General features: G+C 34.9%; 1 protein-coding gene across 2 annotated transcripts in view; it reads left to right on the top strand.

The window, feature by feature from the left end:
• The window catches only part of LOC145249765 (centrosomal protein of 112 kDa-like), a 777,157-nt gene that overhangs the window by 504,237 nt on the left and 253,975 nt on the right, over positions 1-18,945 (top strand). For both annotated transcript variants that reach the window (XM_080111687.1, XM_080111688.1), the window contains one exon: positions 14,178-14,235. In XM_080111687.1, coding sequence (XP_079967813.1) covers positions 14,178-14,235 — 58 coding nt within the window. The remainder of the gene's footprint in view (positions 1-14,177; positions 14,236-18,945) is intronic.

Here is an 18,945-nt window from a genome sequence, read left to right as displayed (position 1 = left end):
GATGCACCAGCCCAAATGTGACAACAATACTCCATACATGGGCAAATGGTGGCCTTATAGATATACAGGATACTTTCAGGCGTAAGTAATTTTCTGGCATGTTTAAAGGAAGTACTTTCTGGCAGTTTATTCTTAGCCATTGCTATTGGTTGTAGAAAAGGTTTCTTGTAATTATTGAAGGAAACAAGCTTAGTCTTGATAGCATTCAATGTGACCATCCATTTTTGCCCCATTCCACTACAGATTGGAGGTCATCCTCTAGTGATTCTGCCATTTCCTTAGACATGTGTTCATGCCTGTTATAGAGGGTGGTGTCATCGGCAAATATACCCATCTCCAAAACGATTTTATTAGGAAGGTCATTTATTAATATCAGAAACAATAAAGTTTCAAGGATAGACCCCTGGGGTACTCCCGCATTTATATCATATTGTTTAGATGTACGAACGTCGAGGACAACTTTGATTTTTCTCTTACTTAAGAAGGATTTAATTACATTGTGTATTCTTCTAGTGATACCATATGATCTAATTTTCCTTAGAAGACCATTGTGCCATACCCTGTCAAAAGCCTTAGATATATCAAGGGCTACTGCTTTACTCTCCCCTGTTTTGTCCAGTGAATGGTTTATACGTTCAAAGACTACAGTTAAAATATCTGCTGTTGAACGGGCCTGCCTGAATCCATATTGTTTGTTGGTCAGGAGTTTAGCAACTGTTAGGTGTTGAACTAGGGCTTGATTAACTAAGGACTCAAATATTTTGGCGAAAAGTGGGAGGAGGCTAATAGGGCGATAATTTAGTGGATCAGTTTTTTCACCAGAATTCTTGAAGACTGGTACCACAGAAGCGGTTTTCCAGGAGTTGAGAAAGCAAGATTCTCTAAGGCATTTATTGTATAGTTTGGTGAGAACTGGAGCAATCTCAGCAGAGCATTGTTTTATTAGCACAGCCGGGATGAGATCTGGTCCATATGCTTTTGAGGTGTCTAGGTTTTTTATAATACCATGCACCTGCACGTCTAGTGTGGCGTCTGTCTGCAAAGGAAAGTCGGGGAGGGAGTGGTGTGCCGGATCCAGTGTGGAGTTTGAGGCAAACCGACTGACAAGCAGATTAGCCTTGTTGGTTGCCGTGCAAGCAACCTCATGGTTGTTTGATAGTGGTGGAATCGTTGACTGCCCATTATTTACTACACTGTTGTAGATTTTCCAAAAATCACAGGTTCCTAATTTCTGTGCTTCAATGAGTTTCCTGGTGGTTTCAGTGTAATCTGTCTTAGCTGTTGCTATTACTCTCTTACAATTATTTCTGGCTTCTATATACTTCTGTCTGTTTAAACTGGACTTATGTCGGTTGAATCTGCGGAACGCATGTTGCCTTGATCAATAGCAGCTGCACAAGCAGAAGTAAACCATTGAGGAGAGTGGAGTTTGCTATAGAATTTCCGTGTGTGAACATGTGCCTCATTGCAGTTTTTAACCATTCAGTGGTCTCATTTGCACATTGTTCAGCTGGGAAAGAAAAGATATTTTGCCATGGGGCATCTTTGATGAGTTCCCTGATGGCTTCCCAGTCGGCCTTTTTGTAATACCTTGTTGTTTTGAGTAGTGGATCTTCAGTTTTAGGGCGAGAATTTAGGGTGATTTCTACCATTATCACAGCGTGATCAGCATTCTCGAGTGGGTTGTGGGCATTTGTTGTACAATCATCAGGAACTGTTGTCAGAAATAGATTTAGAAGTGAGGCATGTTGGACTTGCTGGTCTGGGAAACGTGTTGGGAATGTAACCGTCTGAGATAGGGAAGGGATATAGCAAAGCTATGTGTTGTGCTACCAGCTACATCTGTGTAATTAGAGAATCCAAGCCAGTTACTTTGGTGGACATTGAAGTCACCAAATACATGTACTTCAGTGCTGGTATCGAGGGAGAGTGCTATATCTATGCTGTCAGAGACTTTGTTAATTAGGATGAAGTCCAGGGTTGAGGGAGAGCTGTAGAGAAAATATAAGTAGCTAATATTATGTTACATATTTAGTCTGAAGCACGTAAAGACCTGGTCGTCTGTTTCTAGTTTTATTTCTCTAGTCAGGGGGAGGGTGTTATGAATATAGACTCCAAGCCCATGTATATGTCTGTCCGAGTCCTTACGGCAGAGTGGGAGATAACCAGGCATGTTAAAGTGGTTAGAGGGAATGGAGGAGTGAAGGTTAGTTTCACTTAATGCTAAGATATCCGGGGTGTTTACAAGGAGATATGATTCAATATCCCCCCTCGCCAATCTTTCACAAGAAACACCCGTCTGGCTGAAACTACTGTCAATAATTTTCCCCATTCTTTATCTGTGCCTAAATCAAAACGTAGATTCCATGAGCAAAGCTTCTTTCTTAGAACTGCACGTCAGTGGAACTCTCTGCCGCTTGCCTGTTTCCCACCTGACTACAACTTGGATGTCTTCAAGTTCAACATAAACAAACTCCTGACAAACCGCCCCCTTAAGTAAGACACTCTATCAAACCTCCAATACTAATGATTACTACAATACTATCTCATTGATTACTGTACACGCAATAACCCTTATCCCTGAGTGGCCTTCGGGCCTTGATAAGTGATGACCCCAATGAAAAAAAAAAATGGTCCAACATCTGAAACATATGTAACCAAACAGATAAAACGGTAATAAAAAAAATAAAACACATATTTGCTCTGCAATAGCATTGAGCACTCTCTTCAGGTTTTTACTAATTACCAGTTTTACCAAATATATATATATATATATATATATATATATATATATATATATATATATATATATATATATAAGTGAGAATTTGTGTACGTGTGTGTGAGAAGACACTTCTCAGCCTATATACTCAAAGAATTTTTATCTATAGACTTAAAAATGTGTATATAGGGTAATCAGACATGTGTAAAACTTTTTAATCAGTATTCATCCAGAAAAAGGGGCTGTTAAGGGATCAAAATGGAAAAATAAGTACTTGGGGGGGCGGTTATCGAATTTTTATGTGTTTGTCAACTGATTCATGATTGTACATGCACGGTCGTAAAACATTACAGTTTCCTTATGTTAAAAATAAATAGGTTTAAAAACACTTTTTAAAGGCCGTATCAAGCTGGCCTAATGGTTATCGTACTTGACTCATTGTCTTTAGGTTTTGGCTTCACTCTCAGCTCGAGTATTTTTTTTACTTGCAAGAAGTGAACTGTTTAGAAAAAAACATAATACTCGCATGCACATGTCTCAATTTCTGTATGAATCAAAATATAATATTTAAGCATATTTTATGGCTGGGCAATGCCAGGCAGATTGCTATTATATATATATATATATATATATATATATATATATATATATATATATATATATATATATATATTCTTGAATTTATAAAAAAATTTTTATGGCAAATATCACTTATATCGTCCAAAGTGTTTCAAATAACAAGCTTCAGAGCATATATTGATTGGTTGCATTAAAATGAACAAAGGAGAGAATCAGTTAATATTCATAATTTTTGTTTATTTATTTTTCATTTTTTTGGCGAATGCCTATTTTTTTCTGTATCGTCTTACAGACGTTTCGTAATCCATAACGAAAAATATTGTCTTTAGTTAACTTAACATTGTCATTATCATCATCGGTTTAACGAGCATTTTACAAGCTGACATGCGTTTAAAAGAATTGGATTTGACATGAAAATAATCTGAAAAATATTATTTGGATTATTTGGACTTATTGTTCTCATCTTGAATATTCTCACAATATGTGGTTGATGCCCGGACATCTTTAAGTGCATCTTGTCGAACTCATGTATTCAGAATGGCATTTTAAAGCAAACACTTTATTTAATTCATAGAGTAGCTTGTTCTTGTTCCATCAGCCATAATTGTGTAGAAGTCATAAGTAATTCATAATTGTATTCTTAATATCGGTGATTGAACCTTCACCTTCGAGAAGACTGTAAATTAGAGGTCCTGAGTATGACCTTAAAAGTTATGAGGCCCCATTTGGGAGTTGTGGGGAAGTGTATTTGTCCTTTAGTTACCATTACTCCCAGGTCCACTTTGTCCTGGAGTGGTAATACCTGTTGGGCATCTGATGCTACCAGATCAGGTTGTCTGAAGATACTGGCTTCTTGACCAAAAATGCACTAAACATTGATGCTATTGTTTTTTCTTTTCCCTTTGCAAAACTCAATCATGTTCTGCAAAGTCAAAAACAACAACAACAACAATTTACTTTTTACAAAACAATCAAATTAAACGCCATGAATAAATATTTATAGATGCAAAGAAATTAAAGAATAAAACTTTTTCCACAATGACTGCATTCAGCATTAAATAACCCGAAAAGGGTTGATATGCCGTAAAAAAAAAACAACCAAACACAATGAATAAATATTTGAAGATATAAAAAAGGTTGAAACATAAAAATTTTATTTCCAAATTATTGGATTTGGCATTAAATAACGCAAAAAAAAAAAAAAATGGATATGTTATTAAACAAGAATAACTCAGCACTTGTTATGCAACATATTCACAAATGATGTAAATTATGCTCATCTTCAAAATTTCTTAAACATAACCTGAAAAGGGTTGATATGCCATACCCTCTTGTTTCCTTGGAAACTCACAACTTATAATCTGGTTTCATCTTTCAGATAAAAGAGGAAAAATCTGGTCGTTTTTTTTTGTTTGCTTCTATTTATCAATCGATCGATTCCCATTTGATCGCCAATCACCTGCAGACATTGATCTGATTGTGAATAATCAAATTCAAATGTCATCGAAATCCGATCATGATTTATTGCGTAACGAATAAAACATGAACTTGACAACATTGTGACGTCACTCATTGGAAACGAAATGAATTATTTATATTTGGGGTTAGAAATCTGATAATAGTTTTGGGGTTATTTTCATCTTTTTAACGTGTAAAAGATGATTTTTGGGGGAATTAATGGATATCAGATGTTGATTGGAATTTTCAAGACAAACTGTCATCTTTAAATTATGTAAGAAGAAAAACTATTTAAGAAGACGTAGAAGTAGAATATGTAGAAGATATATAAAAAAAAAATGAAGAAGATATAGATAAAGGTGGATATGTAAAAAAAAGAAGAAAATGATGACGAAAAGATAAAGCCTTTATACCGGATGCAAATGTTCTTATTGAGAACCAATAATAAACGTGCATTTTTTATTCAATGCACTTTCTCAGAAATTCTTCACGGGCAACAACATATTCGTTTTTTCTCTTCTAGAATTTTCTTTCTCTGTTTCAACTCATTTTGCAGATAAATTATAGAAAATTAGAATTCTTTAAAAATTGTATTCGGCACCCCGAGTTTCTTTTTTATTTATTTATTTTTATTTTTTAAGAGCCTTTATTCCTTTTTCCCGCTGGAATAAAAATTATGTGTGTGTGAAAGGTGAACATTTATGTGCAGGTAAATTAGGATGGAAGTTGTATGCATCTTTGAAAGAGAATATGCAATTTGCTATTAAGTGGTATAGTCTTTGTGAAGCACCATGTAGTTTGTGCATTGAAAGTTCTCATTGGAAACAAAAAAGATGTCAATTGCGTTTTTCAGTGCGAAACATTCCACTGAAATGCCTAAATTCTTCATTAAAAAGATGAAATTTTGCATTTAAGAAACAAACCTTTTAGACATTTTTAATCCTGCAACAAATGGCTATTACTGTTTTATATATCTTCTGGGGGGTTTCTATTCATACATATAAATCTGTACTCCTATAAATTTGGTTTGTTTTGTTTATTGATATTCATATTAAACCCCCTTTTTTCTATTTATTTAAATAGGAAATACAACTTTGTCATATGTGGATTGTGGAATTGCATTCACTAGCTAATTTGCATATTCTTTTGAGCATTCATTTTAAGTAATTCCGTATTAGTTATTTTCGGTTTTCTTATGGGATGATCATCTTTCGTTAATATTACGTGTAATTATATTCATGCAGATGTTCTACATGATTAATACTTGTGTAATATTTGTGTAAAAAGTTTATAGTAAGCACAAAACTCTTTCCATATTTATTTATTTATATATACGTATATATTTTTGTTTAAAACATTTTGTCTGCCAACTCCTAGAATCTTTGGTCTACAGACATGAAACTTTATATATAAGGTATTTGAACTCCTACGAAACTTTATTCTTGGATTTTAGCCACAAAAATTGGAATCAAAGTGTGAAAATAAAATAAAAAAGTGAAATTTTCCAGGTGAAAGTCGAACGGCTGCATTATGAATATGCATGCACAACGTAGTAGCTATTGGTTCATGTTTTAATTTTTAGTCTTGCAGCAAACATGTCTTCATAACTCAGTCATTAACGGCAGAAGAAAAACTAAATCGTAAGCTAAATGTTTTGGTTTCGATTCTCGGTGGTGGCGCACGAGTTAGTTTTTGTAGAAAAACCTCTTACATCATGACTGTATATTGGGTCCAATATAATATAATAATAAATACGAAATCTGTATTAATGAAAATATCATATTTAAGCGTATTTTACGACCAGGCAATGCCGGGCGCCTTGCTAGTTTAAGAATATTTTCTGTCGTCGTCATCATCATTATCATCATCATCGATTAAACATCTATTTTGCATATTGGCATATGTTGGATGACTTTTGAGAAATTAATTTTCAAAACTAACTTATCTCTGCTAGGCCTTTATTCATCCCTCTTTGTTGAATTAATCCTTATCACTTCTTTTCATGTTTTTGTTAGCCCTCTCCTACCAACTGTCCCTGCTACCTCAACTGGTCTACATCTACTGACCCCAAAACTCTCATCAATTCATTCAATGTGACCAAACCAACGAAGATTCAGTTTGGAAGACATTTTATTATTTATTCTTCCAAAGTAAATTTTTCGTTATGTTTGAACATTATAGGTTAGATTTATAGTGGGATATGGGTCGAATGGGTTCGAATGTAAAAAATAAATCAAATAAAACTTCTGTACAGATGAACAATTAATATTTATTATATTTTATTTGTTTGATTGGAATCGTTTTGACATGAGTAATTTGTGTTAATTTATTTGCAGACTGTTATTCCCATCTTCATAGTTGTTGTTTCCCCACGTTTCAGCCAACTCATCATCTGGCCTTCTTCAAGTGATTAACTGCCACACGTCCATCTCACCCAACACACATTTTTATGTTTCTCCAACCACATGCTGGCCGTAGCCAGCCATTTTCTTGTCTTCAACTTTACACGTCCATCTTTTTCGGCATGGGCCTCTCTTTTCTTAACCATGTGGTTTCTCCCCTTCTTTTTCTTGTTGGGCAAGCTCGCGCACACTTCTTAATTTCATATGTACTTTTTTTGGCTACTGCTGCTAATATCTTCGGCATTTTATTTTGCTACCTTACAGCTCCTGCTGATATTTTCCCATACGCGCATACGCACTCTGTTTCACTTATAAAGACACTTTTAAAACATGGAAGATGTCAAGTCTAGTATGCTCGAATTGATTATATACCAAACGGATGCAACTAAAAATGAAAAATTCCACAAACTATTGGAACAACGACAAAAAAACAAAGAGAGACTGTAACAACAATAAAATAACAAAGAAAGACAGCAAAAGTGTAAACAATTATTATTACAAAGAATGTCTAATAAGGATAAAATTACGAAAAATGAATTTTTTTTTTCACCAAATGCTATTTAGAGTGCAATTGGCAATTTCACGTATCTCCCAAACGAGGATAAAACCTTCGCTTCAGAAAGTATAAAGATCTATATAAAATAGATTGTGAAAAATTGGCAGACTAAAAAAGTTTGCTTACTCCTCTGAAAATTAGAAACCACCAAACATGACAAATTTGTGGACTATATCTTACCCCAGAAAACTAGGTACTTCACTTTTGCCAAGCTGTTAAACTTCGAATAGACTCGGAAACGGCTGGGCCGATCTTTTTAAATTTCACACAAAAGTACTTAATGTATCCGGGAGTGTTCCTACGTATGCTTTGTTTCGGAATGCCTCCAATCAGTTTCAAAAATTAAAAAAATATCCGATTAAAGACGGATGTTCGATTTTGACCAAAGTTAACACTTTTATACAACTTAATATTATAAGTGCATTTGTAAAGTTTTATTACCACACAAGCAGAAAGGCCCAGCTTATAAAATCAACTCTAAATTCTTTAAGACAAAAATGAAATCGAATTAACTTTTTTTAGAGCACAATTGCACCATGATACTTGACTTTTGTACGTTAGACTTTAATTCAAGTGATTATGTAAAATTACTTTCAGAAAATGAACGGTTGGTTCTTTGACAAGACAGGGGCGCGTTCGAAATGAATATTTTTGCCTAGAGCACAATTGCACCCTGATTTAATTCAAGCCATTATATAAAATAATTTTATAACATCAAGAGTAAGTTCTCTACAGTGCAATGTAAACTACAATGTATTGTGGACTAAGTCACTGTGGGGGAGAGGCATGTGAAGCTTCCACCCGTACACTGTGGTGGACCCAAAACTAGAGCAGACAATCGATTTGATTGAAAAATGGGCGAGGGTAGAACATTTGTTGATCCTCATTAAATCTCGGACAACGTTGAGTCTCCCTGCTCGTATATATATATATATATATATATATATATATATATATATATATATATATATATATATACACTCAAATCGAAACAAAACTTTCATTTTATTGCTTCTATTAAATCTGCTGGTAATAAAGGAAGATATGGGCATCCACAGGAGGAGGGAGGGAACATTACGGTAAGGGCAACAACGATAAGGATGTTGATATCTTCATATATTTATTATCCGTTTTCGATGGATGGGCGGGGCGCCCATCCATCGAAAACGGATAATAAATATATCAACTCTGAGATGATACTATGTGACTGCTGCATTGCATGCAATAAAACTTTTCGGATGCGGCAGAGGAGGGTTGCGCCGACGTCGTCGAAGGCAATAAAAACAAAACAAAATAAAAGTACCAACCAGGTGGGTGGACGTTTCTTGATGGAGCTCCATAGGATTTGCCATGGTATTTCGATGCATAGGATGGAGAACGCACTCTAAAGATAGCCGAGTTTCTGCCTATCGCGCCATCTAACCACGATCGCCGCAATCAAGCACATCAGTCTCCAGATTATTCAGTTCTATGTTATCGGACCTTCTCTATCACGTGACCACGCTTCATTCACTGCCATGTATTGATCAACAGGCACGTGCGTGCACACACACACGCACACACACACGCACACACACACACACACACACAAAATATCGAGCTACTTATGTTTTCTCGATGTGGCCTGCTTAGTATGTTATTAACTAGCATGGTTATCCAATGTTGCCTGGAATCAAAATTTCTAGAATTTAGACAGGAATGTGGGCAATATCGCGTATTTACATATCCAAATGAGTTCCGGTTTTGAAAATCCTTGAAAGTAAAGGCTGTTAGAGACAAAGTATGGAATATAGACCCCCAAACGGCTTCAATGCAAAAAAAAAACATGGATATGTATCAGTCGTTACCGGTTTACCTTGATCTTCGATCTCACATCGCCTCTGTAAACAACAAGAGTGCGTTATATATATATATATATATATATATATATATATATATATATATATATATATTCACACAAATTGAATTAAAGTTTGAATTGATATTTTTATCTCCATATATAATAAAATGAATGCAGAAATTCCCCTCTGGACCAAAGTATTGTTGGTTTGCAACAACAGATGCTACATACAAATTCAATACATGTAGCCTAATAGCCACTATCTTATGTAGCTTCTGAACACCATTTTATACACATTCAGCCATAATATTAAAATGCAACATTGCATCCTACGAGCAACACCATCACAATCGCAACAGCTTTAGAGAAAGGAGTCCCCACTTTTCTCTCTAATTATTTAGTCCTACCATTACTACTAGTTGTCACCAGTACAAATTCTTCACGTTCCACAGAATCTGTGATTACACCGACTCTAAATAGCTCAATACATACATATACCTAACATAATCTGTCCTATTTCCAATTCATAAATAATAAAGACTCCCTCGCCAAAGTCTGTCCATTCTGATTGGCTGCACTCTGAAAATTTTCATATTCCGGAATCCAATTCTTCGCTTTATAAACGAACGCTTACTACCATTAAATTATAGCGTCACTTAGAGACATATTAATGCGCCCAGCGTCAAGTTCATTCCATCCTTAGGTCATTACAGTCATGTAAAATTGAAAAATACAAGATAGAGAAAATCGTTAAACGAATATTGAATATTCAGGTTACTTGCTTTCTTTTACAAAGTTTAAAACACGCTATTCACTATAAGAATCTCCTTTGTCGTTGTCGTTCTCGGCGATGTCTTAGTCAACAAAACTAACTAAGTACACAGCCCTTATGATCGATAATATTAAACACACCACGTGTACATTAGTGATGCTTCAAACTGACGCATTACATATATATTTATATATTGACAAGCTTAGTTCCTAAATATTTGCGTCTTTTATATTCAAATTTTTCCTAATAAAAAAACAAACAAACAAAGAATTAAATTAAATTAAAAAATATAAAAGTTTATTTGTTAATTATTTTATCTTTTTACATGAGATTTGACCACACTTATAGGGTTTCCAATGTCATGATAATGAATTTCGCAGGTGACATTGTCGCCGACAAATAGTTTATATGTATTAATGACAAATAGTTTATACGTAATAATTTATGCTTTCCAATGGCCAGCCAAATAGTGCACGTGCGCGCGTTGTTTGGCTTATGACAAGACTATTTGTTAGCTACAATTTAAAATTTTTAGTTTACAGATTACTTAAAAAACTTAAAATGTCATTAGATTAAGGTGAATGTGAAAAGACAATGAGAAACAGCCGATTTGACATTTTTTTAATCTTAAACATTACGTTTTGTAATGCTATATAGACATTACGGCTATATTGAAGATGTTATGTCTGGATTAACTTTATATTTGCGTTTTTTTTTTTTTCATTATTATGCCGAAAAAAATTATGCGTGCGCGTTGTTTGGCTTACGGCAAGACTATTTGTCAGCAACAATTTTAAATGTGTTATTCGTTTATAGATTACTCGAAAAGCTTAAAATGTCATCAGGTTAAAGTGAATGTGAAGATGAGAAACAACATATGTAACTTTTCTTTAACCTTGAACATTACCTTTTGTATTGCTTATACAAAAGTTTAGTCCATATTCTTACGGATTAAACTCTTGCATAAGCAATATCGTCCGAAAAGGTCTTGAGTTACTTGTAAATGGCTGACCGAAACGTGCTCATGAATGTGTAGCGCCATGTTAATGCTTATGTAAAACAAATAAAAAGTATATTTTGCCTTATTTCGGCATTGAGCACTCTTGTATTAACCTCGTTAAAACTTCATTGGTTGCTTTACCTCTGGAAAATATTAATCTGGAATTATATATATATATATATATATATATATATATATATATATATATATATATATATATATATATATATTAGGAAAGTTTATTAGGGGTACAAAATTTATATATGACAGAGAATTCATAAGTCCAGCTCAAATAAACAGAAGTTTATAGAAGCTAGAAATAATTATAAGAGAGTGATAGAGAAAGCTAAGACAGATTACTCTAAAACCACCAGAAAACGCATCGAAGCACAGAAATTAGGAACTCGGGATTTTTGCGTAGTAAACAGCGTAGTAAATAATGGACAGTCAACTATTCCCCCACTAACAAACAATCATGAGGTTGCTTGCACGGCAACTGACAAGGCTAATCTGCTTGCCAGTCGGTTTGCCTCAAACTCCACACTGAACTCGGTACACCACTCGCTCCCTGATTTTCCTCTGCAAACAGACGCCACACTAGACGATTTGAAAATCACCCCTTCTCAGGTACATGCTATTATAAAAAACCTAGACACCTCAAAAGCATGTGGACCAGATCTCACCCCGGCTGTGCTATTAAAAAAATGCTCTGCCGAGGTTGCTCCAGTTCTTTCCAAACTTTACAATAAATGCCTTAACGAATCTTGTTTTCCAGACTAGAAAACCGCCTCTGTGGTACCAGTCTTCAAGACTTCTGGTGAAAGAACTGACCCACTAAATTATCGCCCCATTAGCCTCCTCCCGCTTTTCGCCAAAATATTTGAGTCCTTAGTTAATCAAGCCCTAGTCCAGCACCTAACAGCTGCTAAACTCCTGACTGACAAACAATATGGATTCAGGCAAGCCCGTTCAACAGCAGATATCTTAACTGTAGTTTCTGAACGTATATACCGTTCATTGGACAAAACAGGGGAGGGTAGAGCGGTGGCCCTTGATATATCTAAGGCTTTTGACAGGGTATGGCATGATGGTCTTCTAAGGGAAATTAGATCATATGGAATCACTGGAAGAATTCATAATGTAATTAAATCCTTCTTAAGTAATAGAAAAATCAAAGTTGTCCTCAACGGTCGTACATCCAAACAATATGACATAAATGCGGGAGTACCTCAGGGGTCTATCCTTGGACCTCTATTATTCCTGATATTCATAAACGACCTCCCTGATAAAATTGTTTCGGAGATAGGTATATTTGCCGATGACACCACTCTCTATAACAGATATGAGGAGAAAACAAATGAACACATATCCAAGGAAATGGCAGAAACACTAGAGGATGACCTCCAATCCGTAGTGGAATGGAGACAAAAATGGTTGGTCACATTCAATGCTGCTAAGACTAAGCTTGTTTCCTTCAATAACTACAAGAAACCTTGTCTACCACCAATAGCAATGGCCAAGAACACATTGCCTGAAAGTACTTCTTTTAAACTCTCCGGCCTAACGTTTACAGGGAATATGAACTGGAATAGACACATTGAGAGCATTGCCAAGGCTGCAGCAAGGAAGGTTGGCTCCCTCTACCGTGCTAGAAAACTACTTACGCCCAACAGTATCCTATACCTCTATAAGGCAACCATTCGCCCATGTATGGAGTACTGTTGTCACATCTGGGCTGGTGCATCTGCTGCTTGTCTCTCGCTCCTGGACAGGGTTCAAAAGAGAGTCGCCAACCTGATAGGTCCTGAACTGTCATCTAGGCTTCAGCCTCTGTCCCATCGACGAGATGTTGCATCCCTCTGCCTGTTCTACAAATACTTTAATGGTGAATTCTCTGACGAACTGCAAACACTTGTACCTCCCCGAAGTAACTACCCCCAACAAACCCGACAAGCTACTAAGTCTCATCCCTTTACAGTAGAGATCGTTAGGTGCAAGAAAGCTTTTTACTCCAATAGTTTCTTCCCCAGAACTGCGGGTCTTTGGAACTCCCTTCCGGGATTCTGCTTTCCCAACTGCAATGATATGCAGAAGTTCAAGTTTAATGTTAACAAACATCTTTCTACTCATCTCCCTTCATAATGACCCCGCTAATTAAGTCCCTAATAGTAGCCCCCTGCTTCAAAGTGGCACTGTGCCTTGTTTGGGGTGAAAATTGAATAAAAAAAAATAAATAAAAAAAAATAAAAAGAATAGAGTTCTTTTTAACCCTAACCTGAGACATTTTTCGCCATCCTCATCAGGGGTAAACGATGGCATTTTTTTTTTTAAGAAAGTACGGGGGAGAAATTAAAAATAAGATGAAAATGAGAAGGCCATATTTACAATTACCATATATGACGTTCTCATTTTCACCTTACTTTTAATTTCTTCCCCCTACATTCTTTTTTAAAATCCAAATGCCATCGTTTACCCCTGATGAGGATGCTGAAAGATGTCTCAGGTTAGGGTTAATAAGAACTCTATTCTCTGTCAAAGGGTTAAAAAAAACAACTCTTCTCTGTCATATATATATATATATATATATATATATATATATATATATATATATATATACTTAGCCTGAGATAGCTTGGCCTAATAAGGCTGTAGCTAAAATATGTATGCACATATGTAGCCAAAATATTTGGGGCCATAAACATTTATACTAAATAAATATATAGTTTTACTTATTATTGAACACTATTATAGAAATACAGAAATAATTTCCTGGATGAATGTAATGTTGCAATTGCTTAATGTTATATTTTGTTAAAAGTTTCTAAACGTGTTTTTCCACTTTTTATAGGGTGGTTCGTCTGCACCGTGGAGCAAAGACACCGGTTCCGTTGGTGCAGTATTAAGACGTAAGTACCGCACATTATTACCCATTCATGAAATGAGTTCCAGCACAGCTCTCGAATCCATTGACGCTGCGAAAATCAACGAAGCGCTACTTCACACGCGTCCAATTAAATAAAATCATCCACATGAGCGAATGTTACACGAGCTGCCAACGTGTTTGCATGGCACTTAATACCCGTCGTTATGGCGGCTGATTAATGCGTTGCAAATGTCGGCAGTTTATGAGAAAATAATTCCCATTTTTAATACAGTAATCGAAATAGGAAGTTGACTTGGTAATAAACTAAGAAGAGTAGATTAAAAAAAAATTAGGGAGAATACATTAAACGAAAATATTAGAGTACAGTTTGGAGGAAACGAGTAGAAAATGAGTAATTTTATTGAGTTGGTGATTTTGATTGTACTCGATGAAATTTATCCGAAAATAAAAGTTCATGAAAGGTCACCGGTTGCAACTAGAATCTTTTACTAGATTAATATTGATTAGCAGCACCCGTGGAAATTCCACGGTAGTTGAACATTTTTAAAACACATTGTAAACAAAATGAACAAAGGAATAAAAGAAAACAAATAACGACGAATTTAAAACAATTTTGTCAGTAAATTCTTTTTTTTTTTTAACTTTTTAAAGCTAAAAATTGATTTTAAAAAAAATTTAGATTTTTTAAATGAAAATTCAACACACAACACATATTCTTTCTGAGTAATTTTTAATATAAATTATAAAGGAACATATGTCACTTGCACTTTCTTTTTAATTTTAAAAAGAATTTAGATTTTTTAAATGAAAATTCAACACACAACACATTTTTTTTCTGAATAATTTTTAATATAAATTATGAAGGAACATATGTCACTTGCACTTTCTTTTTAATTTAAAAAGAATTTAGATTTTTTAAATGAAAATTCAACACACAACACATTTTTTTTTCTGAATAATTTTTAATATAAATTATAAAGGAACATATGTCACTTGCACTTTCTTTTTAATTTTAAAAGAATTTAGATTTTTTAAATGAAAATTCAACACACAACACATTTTTTTCTGAATAATTTTTAATACAAATTATAAAGGAGCATGTGTCACTTGCACTTTCTTTTTAATTTTAAAAAAATTTAGATTTTTAAATGAAAATTCAACACACAACACATTTTTTTTTCTGAATAATTTTTAATACAAATTATAAAGGAGCATGTGTCACTTGCACTTTCTTTTTAATTTTAAAAAGAATCTATAAAAAAAAACTTACAGTCTCTTCTGAATATGACTTTTTTTTAAATTATAAAATAAAACAGCCAATTTGAAACCGTAAACGGACAAACATGTTTTTTTGTTATTGTTTCGAAAATTTTTGGAGACAAAATCGTTTTAATGATTTTGAACTGATAAAGAGCGACTATAAAGGGAGGTAATTCGTTTTTCATTAATTAATATTTGCGATAATGATTTCTTTTTCTTTTTTTGTTAGTGACACCGGACGCCGACCAAGTAAATTAAGATTTAGATTCAAATACTGTTGCTCTTTTGTTATGAAATCTGGTAAAACTACAGTTTATGAAAAAATTAGCAGGATTACCTGGCATCGCCCGGGAGTCCTGATTTCCATAAAGCACATAGATTACAGGGGGAAAAAGCAAAACGAAATAATCTGCATAAAATTGCCATTTGAAATGTTTCAGTTCATTTTATGGCAAAATTAAAGTAAGAAGATTTTCCGGCATCTAGGGATATCTACAGTAAAGGGGTGGGATTTTGCTGTCTGTCAGTTACTTGGAAATATGTAATCTTTTAAGGTTAATATTTACAACAGTCACACAATAGATTTTATTGAATGCATCTGACCAAGAGGTTTTGATTCTTGCTCTCTATCTGATAGCATATTTGGAAGTGAAGAATTAGATTAAACAGTTGTGAATATTTGTCTTTGAATTGCTTTATGCTTTTCAAAAACAAGAATTTTTTGGTCGTAATAATAATATGTTTACGTTCTACGTAATGAATCCATTCCCTGATTGCTTTAGCTTCTCTATCAACTAGAGGGCGTTTGTGATACTATTGACGCCCCCCCCCATTTCAAGTATTAGAAAGTAAAAAAGAAGAAAAAAAGACATAACAAGAAAAAGTTTATCAGCAGAACAAAGGCATAGAAAGTTGTTCACAAAGAAACACAAATGAAAGCTAACATAGGATTAATTAATCAAGGTGAACGGAAAAAAAGGATAAAACAAAAGGTCAGATTTGAGAGCTAATTTTAGACGTGACGGTGAGTTTTACAACAGCTGCAGATAGTCTTGGGTAGAGACTTGCGGGAGGAGGGGCTAGGAGTATCCAAGCCCCTGCCCCTTTTCTCCTGTCTTAAAAGTAAAGTGCCCTTTTCAGAGGAATGTATCATAGGCCAGTACTCTACAGAGATATGTTTTATTTTCACTTGAGCATCTGTCCTGAAAAAGTTCTTTGCACATCATTGATCTTAGGTTTGCAATGGTTGACGACAGTTACAGTTGACGACATTGGCCAGTCTGGATTGTCGAATACAAATTGGGGTTCAGCGCACATCGAGATAAGCTGATGAACATGGCCTCAACAGATTAGGTAGATGTGGACTTTAGTATACAGAGGGTCGATGGTGTTACACACACACTCAGAGTGCAACTGATACCTATCTCACAGAAGATATGTTGCAAGTTTGTCTCTGCTTTATCATTATTTTCATGGCAAGTGCTCGACTGAGCTTCAATCTATGGTCCCCCATCGCCAAACCTTCACAAGAAACACCTGTCTAGCTGAAAACACTATCAATAATTCCCCCCACTCTTTATCTGTGCCTAAACCTAAACGTAGATTCCATGAACAAAGATTCTTTCTTAGAAGTGCATTTCTGTGGAACTGTTTTCTGTTTTCCTGCTTTCCAGCTAACTACAATCTGATTGTCTTCAAGTCCAATGTAAACAAGTTCTTGATGAGCTGTTCCACTTAAGTTAACAAATTTACCGAATTTCCATTACTAACGATTACTATATTGTTCAATTGACACTCTTAACCCTTATCCTCGAGTGGTCTCTGGACCTTGATAAGTGGTGATGCCTATGTAAAAAAAAAAAATGTGCTTTGTGATTGTTTTATCTTAGATTTTTGTACTTATGAACCCATACACATTCCCCTCGGCGACTGTCAATGTGAAAGACAACGACGACACAGCCAGAAGATGAAAGAAAAGAAATCCATGACATACAACATTAGGGTCGGCGATCGTTGTCGAGCGGAGTAGCACATGGTTTTATTATACATTTTCATACCGGAGGATTTAAAGTTATCGACCAGAATGCAAGTTATCGACAAGAAGCCTGTGTCCTTGATTTAGCATTGCAGCTAAGCTCACAGAGCTAACATCACTTTCGATTTCAACAGTTTTTTCCTCTGTATTGCAGAAGTTAGGAATGGATGGGGTAAATTAAAAAAAACTTTTGCAATTAGTAAGATTGTTATCAGTGTCAAACAAAGACAAAGTCTCAGACATATGCATAAAAGTGAAACATGGTTAGGGTTAGAGTTGAGGACATGCGTTTCATGGAGAAAAATGATATGAGAATGATATGATGTAATGTGAGTTTTAAAAACAGGCTTAGATCTGATAACGTCAGAGGAAGATTAAATCTGGATGGGATAGGAAGATTTGTGCAACACAGGAGACTTTGTTGGTATGGTCACGTTGAAAGAATGGATGAGAGTTCTTGTGTTAACAGATGTAGAACAGTTGAGGTGACAAGGCAACGTGGGGGGAAGTAATAAGAATGGATTGAGAAAGAGGGATAAATAGAGACCTGGCCAAAGATAGGTTAGCTTGAAAGTTAATTTCTAAAAGCCATCCTGTGCATGCCAACATTTAAAATGGATGTTGAACCCAATATGATGATGATCTATAGTTTGTACTACAGTTTTTACTATTTCCCTTTTCAAATATTCAATCAATCACGTCAAGAATCCTTAGTTTTTCTGAATTCTTTACTACAAACATCTTTGTCAAACATCGCTATCGTCAGATCTTCCAGAGTCTTCTACAAGTTTGTCGATGTAATTGTGATGATGTTTTCTGAATCGATCTTTACTGTATAATAGATTCCATTAGCTGGAAACACTCACAAGTTTTGACTTGATTCTCCAGGAGTGATCAGCTATACAACCGTGTGAATCGCTCTTGACAACTGCCGACCCAAACATTTATATCTCATGGTTTTAGAAAAGAGGAAAACTACTCTGAATGTGTGTGATACCGTCCACATCTTGGCTAAATTGTAGTGTATCAACTAAGGTCCAATTGAGATAATTTGTCTGTTGAGGCCATCACTATCATTCAGTTGCCTTTGCTAAAGCTTGCCCTATCTGCTCTAAGCCGCAAACTGTTGTCAACTGAAATTATTTTTTTAGTAAAACTTACCATTTCAGGTCCGCACATCTGCATTGGTATCTTCCTATCTATCCATCTATCTATCCATCCATCTATCTATCTATCTATCTATCCATCTATCCATCTATCTATCTATCTATCTATCTATCACATAAAATGTGTGCATGTGTGTGTGTTCACTATGGACTTGGAAATGGCTGCGCAGATTTTTTAGAAATTTCACATGAAGGTACTTGATGTGTTCGGGAGTGTTTTGACGTAGGTTCTGTATTGGAATGCATCTGATAAGTATTGAAAATCGATAAT

The sequence above is a fragment of the Euprymna scolopes genome, chromosome 28 (assembly GCF_053919585.1).
Source record: "Euprymna scolopes isolate OS-2025 chromosome 28, ASM5391958v1, whole genome shotgun sequence".
Taxonomy (NCBI): Eukaryota; Metazoa; Mollusca; class Cephalopoda; order Sepiida; family Sepiolidae; genus Euprymna; species Euprymna scolopes.
Note: the sequence above shows the minus strand (reverse complement) of the source record. Positions and strands in the feature narration are given on the sequence as shown.